The following is an 11,062-nucleotide window of genomic DNA, read 5'->3' as shown; positions in this document are numbered from 1 at the left end:
TAATCGTTAGCAAATTATTTTAAATGTCAAAACTGCTAGCAAAATGTCACAGTCTACGATAGACAATGATATTTTTCTATATTTGAAAATATTTTGGTTCATTTTACTATATTTGAATGCGCTCTTAATTTTTTTGTCTAATTATTATTTTATAATATTATATAATTTATAATATATTATATAAGACATAGTTTGCTTTCTAAAAAAAATATAACATGGAAGACTATTTTTAGATATTTTTCTTATTTATTTAAATATAATCCTTATTATAAAAGTTAAAATTAAAAATACAATGAAAATAAAAAATGCCGTTTTCAAAATTTGCACAATCACACTATTCCAGAAATAGTTTTCAAAAATAAATTTCAAAATTACCCGATGAACACATTTGCTAAAATTTTAGTAAATCTGAAAATACAAAACAGAGAATTAAACGTATCTTTGTTGTTATTTTTTAAAATAATATTAGAGTAAATTCTCATACTTTATATGTAAAGTATCTACTCTTAAGATGTATATACTTCTGTTATACATTAATTGAAGCCTTGTTTTTTCTTTCTTGATCAAGTAATGACCTTGAATCGAATAAATATCTCAAGCTAAATAGTAAAATTTAAAATTTATGAATATTTTATATTAAAGATGATACGTAAATTTAAATATAACAAACTTTAAAATATTGCATGAGACTGGCAAGAGTTCAAGTACCATATAATGGTTATATCATCGAAATCTTTTCGAAAAAAAAATATCTTTCAGTCCCTGAATTTTTAAGAATATACACGTTTGGTCCTCAAAGTTTCAATTTGATAAATTTAGTCCCTAAGTTTAAAATTAAGTTTAAAAGGTCCTAATTACGTTAATTAATTATTTTTATATTATTTTAAAACATTTTTTATTTTAAAAATAAATAAATAACACTAAGGGACTGTTTGGGGTCCAACATGAGATGATTCATTCTCACATCCTATATCATTTCAGTGTTTGGAGGCTCATTATCCTATCTCGATTTTAATTGTTTGTGGGCCTATTTTCGAAACATGTTTCGTATCTCACTATCATTTTCCTTCCGTGTATCGTATATTATCTTAGTACTACATATTCGATCGTTCAATTAAAACTCCTCAAATATCAGAATAACACATTCTATATCATCTTAGCACCCCAAACAGCCTCTAAATCTTCTCTTATCTCCTCCTCTACAGGCATCCCCACTTGTATTTCCATCTTAACTTCCCAAGCCATCAGAAATTTTCTTTTCTTTGGATGTTTTTTCAAATGACTTGAATTGCAATGCAACATTATTTTAGTGAGTTTAGTACAATGAGTCTCTGAGTATTGGTTGATTAGGGGGAACAAGCCTCGTTAATATCTCAAATTCTTCTTTCACTCTCTTCACCCTCACAGTCTCATCTTCCCACCCTAATCAGCGTAGATTTTTTGTGCCTTTTCTCCTTCAACACCAACCCAAAACAAAAACCCACTTTTGGTTTTACATTAATTTCTTCTTTCTCCATTGTTTGCATCAACAAAATCTCTACATGGGGAAGAAGATAAAAAGTCAACTAAAATGATAAATTAATTTTGTAAAGAAGAAGAAGAAGAAGGTTTCTAAAGAGGAAAATAACCAGTTGAGAGTTGAAGATGGAGAAGGTGAAGAAGAGATGGAATGGCGTGGAGGTAGAGTTGGAGAGAGAAAATATTTATTTTTTAATTATAAATACGTTAAAATAATATAAGATTACTTTAGTAGTATCATAAGGATATTTTAAACCTATTAGTCAAAATTAGAGATCAAATACACACATCCTTAAAAACTCAAGATCTAAAAAGTTATTCTTTTTCAATTTTCTTTTTAGTACTACGAAAATACTATAATTCTTTTGTTCATATTGTGTTCATAAATACTAGTGGATCACACCCTATTTATAACACATTGACGTAGTAAACAATAAAGTGAGGTAGTAACAATAAAGTGTTGGTGTAAATGATTTATCTATATCAATTGTAAAATGAAATGAAACAAGTAAAGAAAAGAAAAGTTAGAAGATCAATTCTTTTCTCTTGAATGTGTAAGGTGGTGCTTTCCCTTATGTACTTCTCTTAAAGTCAAAGATTCAATCTCCAAACACACCGAAAAAGGTGTAAGAAAATTAAAAATAAAGGCTAACGATAACATAATAAAATAATAATATTACTTCCTCTGTTGAATTCTTGAATACATAAACTCTAATCTAATATGACAAAATTCCTCCTTGAAAGAAAGAACTTCAAATGGTAACCCATTTTACGCAAATTCTATGTTTTAAGTGATGGAAAGTCCAAAAAAATACACATCTTTCCATCTTATTTCCATTGCCAATCAACTCAAATTCTAATCTTCTTTCCAGGTTGTATATCATCATCATCTCCATTCATTTCCTTCTCCATTTTCTTTTTTGCTAGTATCTTGTTGATCTTATGCAGTTCATTGTTGAGTTTCTGGTCCTTGTTTTGCTTTCGCGTCTTCCGACCATCTTGCATCTTCACACCGAACTGGAATGCAGCTTTTGGCATGGCTTCCTTCTGCTCATTGTACTTCGCCCACTCTTCCTCTGTCTCAAAGTCCCACCGGTGAAGTCGGCCCTTTGCCTACAAATATGAATTTCATAGACAATATTCAAATCCCAGTACGCTAACTGATAAGATTGAGCTTGCACTAAAGACTAACACAAAATAGTTTAAAAATTAAGGGTAATTGCAATTGGTACAACTTTTAGGGACTCTGTCGTGGATAGACTCCTATTAGCAAATATGATATGTAATTAATAGAATCTGAAAGTTGATCTAAATTTTGCTATATTTGCAAATTCTTTAGCATTGTGCTATATCTGCAAATACTTTGGACTTGATTGCTATATTTGCAACTGTCCATTTAATTAATTAAGACTGCTACTGAAGCACATTGTTAGAAATTACCCGGCCTCCCATGTCCATTTTCGATAAGTCATCTTCATCGTCACTGTCCACGACTTCACGGTTATACTCTTGATATCCTGGGTAACATTCAGAATAACTCTCTGATATGAAGTTGGGATCCTTCTCTCGTGCATCTCTCTCTCTCAGTTGCTGTAATCTCTGATCATCTCTCTTGAACACCGAGCCTAAACCCCTATCTTTCTCTTCTTGAGTCATGAGTCGGGGGTCCTGTTGAATGTTCGCTCCTGCTTGCATATCATACGCCTGCATGTTGAGCTGAAGGTACTGTTCAGAATAAGCCAGTTGATCAGAATATTGGTAGTCCTGCCAATCTCCTTGGTAGCCCGCAGGAAACGCTTGAGGTTGCATCACCCCATATCCATTCTGTAACATCATTGAACTCAGATAAGAACATAGAGGATTAAGAAAATTGGTCATAGCAACACGCTAATGACCGTGTATTTGCTTGCAATTCCAAATGCTGTTACGAATCTTGACGATGAGTAAGTAAAAAGGTCAACATACTGCTTCTTGCCATTCCTGAGGTGGTCCAGAGGGTGGGACAGGCCCATAAGCAGGTTCAGAGAAATAACTAGGTTTCTCCTTATTTCGGGGAGATTCTTCCATGTCTTCGGAAAGAGGACTCTGGCTAAGATCCTTACCAGGAACAGTGTAATCAACACCGTCACCGACAAAAATATCATCCTCTTCTACTCTTGTGACAACTGGCCCTTGCTTCTCTTTTAAAACTACCTGATTTTTCTTGAGAGGAGGTGGAGGGGGCAACATTTCTCTTTCCGTTTGCTTCTTTGGCACGCCAGTATCAAGTGTTGATGGCTTATTGTTTCCAACATATTCATTAACAATAGCTGAAATCTTCCCTGCAAAGAAAATACGAAAAGAATGGTGAATTAAAAAGTACAAATAAAAAAGGGATATGAACAGGATCCCATTTGCTTGATGAAAACTTAAATCATCATATCAAATAAATGTAAAATGGAGAAAGAGAATACGGAAGTGTAATACTTGAATTAAAAGGGCAAGCTGATCCATACATAAATAATGGTAGAATATTCTCAGACATAACATTGTAGTTCAGGCATTCAAAGAAGAAAAACAGGCTTCTGTTAAACCCCCAATCTTATTCAAATATAAAACAAGGGATAAGTTGGGAATTACACAGGAAACAAACAATGCAAAGGATGTGGGAGGGGATGAAAACCGTTGAGGGGCCACCAAAAGCTGCTATAAAAGGACAGCCTAGGGATCTGTGATGGCAGGTGATATTTTGGGTAAAAGCTGAGGGAAGCTTTTAAGGGAGAGACTGTCCAGCACTCTCAAATTTGCTGGTTTATCTTTTCTTTTATGTTTTCTCGGTTCTCTTTCCGAATTCGTACTAGAGAGGAGTTAGGGTTATTTGTTTTCTTTCCTTGTATTGTCATCTGAGGACTTCTGGTTTTATTGCTCTTTTCGAATATAAATAAATCCATATCAGAGTGCTGTGCTCTGTTTCTTGGTTTGCTTGTTAGGTTTTTGATTGCAGGTGAAGGGGAACCTAACAGTTTCCTAAATTCATTAAATGCTTGCACTTTTTATAACCACGTACACGTATATGTCAGAGTAACTGAGACTCCCAATAAACTCTACGAGTGCGAAATCTTTTCTTCAAACACAGTTCCATGAATTACAAACCTACATTGGCATGAGAGAAACTGAAGTACAATAATCATGCTTCCTATAACAGTTATAGAAAGAAGTGCAGTGACACATTGGAGAAGCAACTTTTCTTTCCTATCCTTTCATGTTACTCTAGCAGCATTTAAATAATGAAAAGAGGTGCAAGTGCCAACTACCTTTCACATCTTTATCCTTCTTTTTCTTCTTTAAAACCTTCCCGGAGGATCCAAGACGAAGATATGACATAATTTTAGCAATTCGATCTAACACAGAACCATCAACATTGACGGTTACCATTTCCTGCACCAGTAAATCAATGATGAAAATCAGAACATTGTACAAAACTTAAGAGGTAATGACGTGAGGAAAGAAAGATTTGACCAAGAGATCAAGAAGAAATGAACCTCTGGCACTGGACAGTCAGCTTTACTTCTATGCAAGGTAGTTGGAATATCGTGAGAATATCCACCCTCCTGCGAAAAAAGATATCAGGTCAGGTATGTAATATAGTAAAATTCAGTAAGGACGTCACAAGCAAGTGAGAGAATAAATTTAACTGGATTAAATGAATGACCCATGCCACTTTTACCAAACAAGGAGAAGGATACAGGATACAGGATACTCTCTGATGATTTAGCATCAACTATCTTCTTAATTGCTGATGAAGTGTGTGGTTGAAATCCGAAAATATAAAACAGCCCAATATTTAGGTCCATTGATGTTCAAACTGTTTAGAGCTAAACATCCTACTCAATGGTTGAAAACAGAAATAAAGAGAACTCTTGAAGAAGACTTTTGCACAACCATCCAGAAACTCAATGTTGAGTTCGGAAGTTTGAATCCTTCTTGAAACATCACCATGCAGATATCAAGGATTTTCATTCATTGATTCAACAAACCAGCCACCTTTATGTACTCTTCCAGACTATCATGATGAATACAGAATATTTCTAACTTCTAGTATTTCATTTCACATCCACATTACATGGTTGCGCATGAAACAAAAACAAAGTCTTCTTTATTCTCTCCCTTTTACTGATGAGATTATTTTTAAAAATCAATGTAAATGCAATTTACACTCTTTGTTTGTGCAATCTGAGGGTCCTCGAATTGGTTTTAAATATTTGGGGTTTACTTTGTCCAATTCTACTTATGTGCACCAATTCCATCCACATGGTCACACACGGTACAGATCATGAATGTAAAAATTGCAGAAAGCCATTTGAGCACATTTTAAGTTCAGATCAACAAGCAATAATGTGGGTAATATTCCAAAGAAAACACTGTTATGTTTGAATGATACCCCAGCTGAATGGAGGAACGAGGGAGGACCATGATATGTCCATCAGACAGCTTAATTTAAAAGATAAAAGGTAAACATTAATTACCATGTTATAAATAAATGATGTTCTACCAGGAAGGAACGTCTCATTTGACTTAATCCCCATCTGGGGCTTGATGATCCATTTGTATACAGACTGAAATACAGAAGAATGGCCAAAAAGAGTTAGCACAAACAGCCCAAATCTTCAAAGAAATAGAAACACTATTTAACAGAATTTTAATAGTTAGAAAAATAAAATACACCTTTGCTGTTGCAGTGCGAAACAACACTTGTTGATCTTCCTTGGGTGTACTGCAATATGCATTCAGAAAATCATTATCATTGATCATTACAATAAAAGAAAAGAGAACGCTGGAAAAAGAAAATCTCGGACACTATTATCCATACAGAATAGATAATACGAACAACGCCACAATTTGTTTCTCACTTAACTATAATGATAATTTTTAACATAAATCAATAAGTTATCAACTCCTAATCTTTTAAATATTTAATGCGTGTATGAGATGAAATAGGGAACTAATCACAAAAAAACGTAAGATTCGAAGACAAATATTATCCTGCTCTATAACTATATTGGCAAAATGAACATCAAGATAAATGGACGGCAATCAATTACCTAGCCTTCCCTTCAGCATCACCCCCAGCATCTGGCTTCTTGTCAATCTCACTTCTTACTTTATTGAGCAAGGCATAATCCAAACCTTTCACCAAGTGGGTATGCTCAACGTCCCCTGCATAAAGCAGTTCAAAACATTTATATAAAATAAAAATAATAACAACAAAAATGACTTGGGAATGTCTCCTGATTGACTTCAGCCATAACAGCTATAAAAATCAAAATTCCGAACAACTCCAGACACATAACTTTATGGTTAAGAACTTATCTGAAAGGCCACATCTCCATTACTTATAGACTAGCAAGGAGGAAAACGGGTGAGTTGTACTTGTAAAACACACTAACTATATCTACCGTCTTTGAATTAAATGCAAATGAAAAATAGTTCCTAATTTTACAGAGACAAATAACAAAAACTAAAAAATCTCATTCTACTGGAACGAACCTCCAAGGTACTTGCTCTTCTCAATGGATAACTTATGTGCATCAGCCGCCCTGGAAAAAATAAAGACTAAAAAAACGAACATAGGAAAGCAAGAAGCAAATACTTAACAAACAAATTACAGAAGAAAATTGCATTGAGCAGGTCTAACCGAATGTCGACAGTCCCAGGAGGTGCAACAGCATGAAAACCCAGCTCAGTGGGTTCATAATCAGGATTTTGATCTTCTCTACGTTCTTTAGCTCGGTCTCTGTATTTTGGCGTTTCTGGTTCTTCAGTTTTCTCCTCCCTGTTACAGAATGCATTGAAATACGGCGTATAAATAACATTGCCCTAAAATTTCTAACAAAATTTATTGCGGGAAGAAACTACAGCATGGAAGAATCAAATAAAACAATAGAAATCACAGATATTGGAGCTAAACTTACTTGTGACGAGCAAATTTATCCTTGTAATGCTTTTTTGCGGAACTCATTTACAGAAATTTTGAGATTGGAGGCTCCAACTGGATGAAGGGTAGGTTGAAACTCCGATGGACCAAGCTAGGGTTTTGCAAATTCCCAAAATTTGAAGGTACTGTGTTAGAAATTTCTTCCGATCAGTGAAATTGGGAGTTTTCACGGATGATGGAAACCCGCGAGAAAGAAGGGTAGAAAATGAAAATATGCACCTTTAGCTTTGCCCAATTTTGTCAATTTAATATATATACACACAAATGTGCATATATATATATACATTAAATATAAAAATATAAATAATTTTTTTACAGATAAAGAAAGTGTCAAAATATTTATAGAAAAAAAACACTGATAGACTTCTATAAGTTTCTATTGTTGATGTTGATAGACATTATTGGACTTTTTTCGATCTCTATAAAAAAAAAAAAAATTTTATTATTTTATGTAAATAATTTCTTTTATTTTTCTATTTTTGAAAATCCACCTATATAAAAAAAAATTGCAGAGAGTGAAAGATAATCGAACCTTTAAAATGGTAATTGTTATTTTTTCTATGATGTTATGCTTGAATTTAACATATCTAAATGTTATTAGAATATGCATTTAGTTTCGATTTGATTTTCTATTTATCTACAATTTGACATTAATTCCACAAGAAGTTTATTTTGTTGTAAAAATAAGGAGAACAACGGAAATACGGATATGAAAAAAAATATAATATAATAATAAATAAATAAATAACTAAAATTATAAATTTGGATAATATGTAAATTGAAGTGGAATTTTCACCAATGTATATCTAATTTTAATGTTCACCAGATGCCACTATTTATAGGCAAAATGGCAAGTAGAATGTGGACTTGCATGGATACAAGCATGAATAATTACAAGGCACATGGACAACATGAAGGGTGACATATGGCTCTGGGACATTAAGCAATGAGCATCTATTTATTATTATAATATTCATAATACTCAACTTTAGATGTTCATATATATATATATATATATATATATATATATGAAATATGCCTCGTTAAAATCTTATTAGGAAAAACCCAATAGAAAAAATCATAGTGAAGAAAAAAAAAGTGCATATTTCATTTAATACATACTCCTAAAATAATACAACATATTTACTCCAATCACGAGAATATTACTTAAAATCTTTGAGTCGCCGCATTCCAATGTTCTGCACCAATTTTTCAAAAGTTGCAGTTGGTAATGATTTTGTAAATAAGTCTGTCAGGTTATCCTCGAAAAAATTTATTGTACAGTGATGTCGTCATTTTCTTTAAGGAGTATAGAAAAGCTTCAATGAAATATGTTTTGTTCTATCTCCTTTAATATATCCTCCTTTAATTTGGGCTATGCAAGTCATGATATCTTCGTATAATATTGTTTGAAGATTTTTATTAGAAGACAAGCGCCACATGTTTCACGAATGTGCAGAGTCATTGACCATAGCCATAGACATTCTCGACTAGCTTCGTGAATTGCAAGAATTTCAGCATGATTTGAGGAAGTGATCATTATAGTCTGTTTCACATATCGCCATGATATAGCAGTTCCTCCACATGTGAACAGATAACCTATTTGAGATCTAGCTTTGTGTGGATCAGATAAATATCCAGAATCTGCATAACCAACTAAATCAAAATTTGATTTATTTGAATAAAACAAACCCATATCGATTGTTCCTCGGAGATAACGAAGTATACACTTAATTCTGTTCCAATGTCTTTTTGTAGGAGAAGAACTATATCTAGCTAATAAATTTACTGAAAATGCAATATCTGAACTTGTAGTATTAGCAAGATACATAAATGCACCAATTACACTAAGATACAACACTTCAGGACCAAAAAGTTCTTCATTATCTTCTCGAGGTCAAAATATATCTTTCTTTATATCCAATGAACGGACTTCGATTGGAATATTTAATTGGATGTGTTTTGTCCATATAAAATATTTTTAAATTTTTTCCTGTATAATTTGACTGATGAATAAATATTTCATCTGATAAATGCTCAATTTGCAAACCATGGCAAAATTTTGTTTTTCCGAGATCTTTCATCTCAAATTCTTTCTTAAGATATTCTATTGCCTTTGAAAGTTCTTCATGAGTTCCAATTATATTCAAGTCATCAACATATACAGTTATAATAACAAATCTTGATTGTGATTTCTTTATAAAAACATATGGACATAATATTAGATTATTTTAATATCATTCTTTCATAAATAACCACTCAGACGATTGTACCACATCCATCTTAATTGCTTCAATCCATATAGTGATCTCTGTAATTTTATTGAATACCATTCCCACGAATTTGATTTATATGTTTCAGGCACCTTAAATCCTTATGAGATTCTCATATAAATATAATTATCAAGAGATCCATATAAATATATTGTGACTACATCCATAAGATGCATATCGATACTTTTATACATAGTCAAGCCAATTAAATATCTTAGTGTAATTACATCCACCATTGGAGAATATGTCTCCTCATAATCAATACCAGATATTTGTAAAAAAAAAAAAAACCTTGTGCAACTAATCTTGATTTATATCTTGTGACCTCATTCTTTTCATTTCTTTTCCTCACAAATACCCGTTTGTATCCCATAGGTTTAACACCTTCTGGTGTTCAGACTACTGGTCCAAAAACCTGACGTTTTAAAAGTGAGTTTAATTTTGCCTCGATTGCTTCTTTCCATTGAAGCCAAACTTTTCTATGTGGCATTCTTCAACAGATTTTGGTTCAAGATCCTCATTTTCATATATAATATCAAGAGCAATATTATACGCAAAAATATTGTCAATAATTACATTAGTTCGATTCCATCTTTTTCCTAACAGACATAGTTTATTGAAATCTCATTATTATCTTTAGGTATTTCACCTTCCTTATTAGTCATGTCGAGGATTTCTTTATGTGCACCTCACGTTCATGATATCTACATTCAACTGTGCCCTGGAGACATGGTCGAAGCACATCCTTAACCAAGTCTTTCTCACTATTAATTATTTTTCGTTTTCGAGGATTTTTATCTTTGGAATCCACTGGTCTACCACGTTTTTGACGTGTTCTAGACTCATTAGTGACAACTTTATGTGTTGAAATATCTATTTTCAATGGAACATTTGTAGCTGGTATATGTGACCTAGTTGCTTTTTTTGCATCTACAAATGCATCTGATAGGAAATATTTGGCTCATGACCACAAGCTAATTATAATGGCAAGTACTAATGATAAGCTACTGGTCTGATGCGTATAAGTGACGCTACATGCAAAATAGCATGTCCCCATACAGATGAAGGAAGCTTAACTCTCATAACTAATGGTCTTGCAATTAATTGCAAACATTTTATAAATGATTCTGCTAAACCATTTTGTGTAAGAACATGAGCTACAGGATGTTCAACACTTATCCCAATTGACATACAATAATTATCAAAAGCTTGGGATGTAAATTCACCAGCATTATCAAGACGATAGATCTTAATTTTATAATTAGGAAATTGTGCTCTTAACTTAATTGTTTGAGTA

General features: G+C 32.7%; 1 protein-coding gene across 1 annotated transcript; it reads right to left on the bottom strand.

The window, feature by feature from the left end:
* Positions 1–2,173: 2,173 nt before the first annotated feature.
* On the bottom strand, positions 2,174–7,754 carry SMU2 (RED family protein). Its single transcript, XM_039050055.2, has 11 exons — positions 7,470–7,754; positions 7,193–7,330; positions 7,045–7,094; positions 6,600–6,714; positions 6,223–6,271; positions 6,024–6,113; positions 5,040–5,108; positions 4,812–4,935; positions 3,484–3,839; positions 2,959–3,342; positions 2,174–2,631 (listed from the first exon to the last, which is right to left on the bottom strand). Exons 1-11 carry the CDS (start codon positions 7,514–7,516, stop codon positions 2,368–2,370), a joined length of 1,686 nt encoding a protein of 561 aa, XP_038905983.1. The 5' UTR covers positions 7,517–7,754; the 3' UTR covers positions 2,174–2,367.
* Between the last annotated feature and the right edge of the window lie 3,308 nt (positions 7,755–11,062).

Source organism: Benincasa hispida, chromosome 11, assembly GCF_027475165.1.
Source record: "Benincasa hispida cultivar pf3 chromosome 11, pf3_genome.v1.1, whole genome shotgun sequence".
Classification (NCBI taxonomy): Eukaryota; Viridiplantae; Streptophyta; class Magnoliopsida; order Cucurbitales; family Cucurbitaceae; genus Benincasa; species Benincasa hispida.
This window is presented reverse-complemented; position numbering and strand designations above follow the sequence as displayed.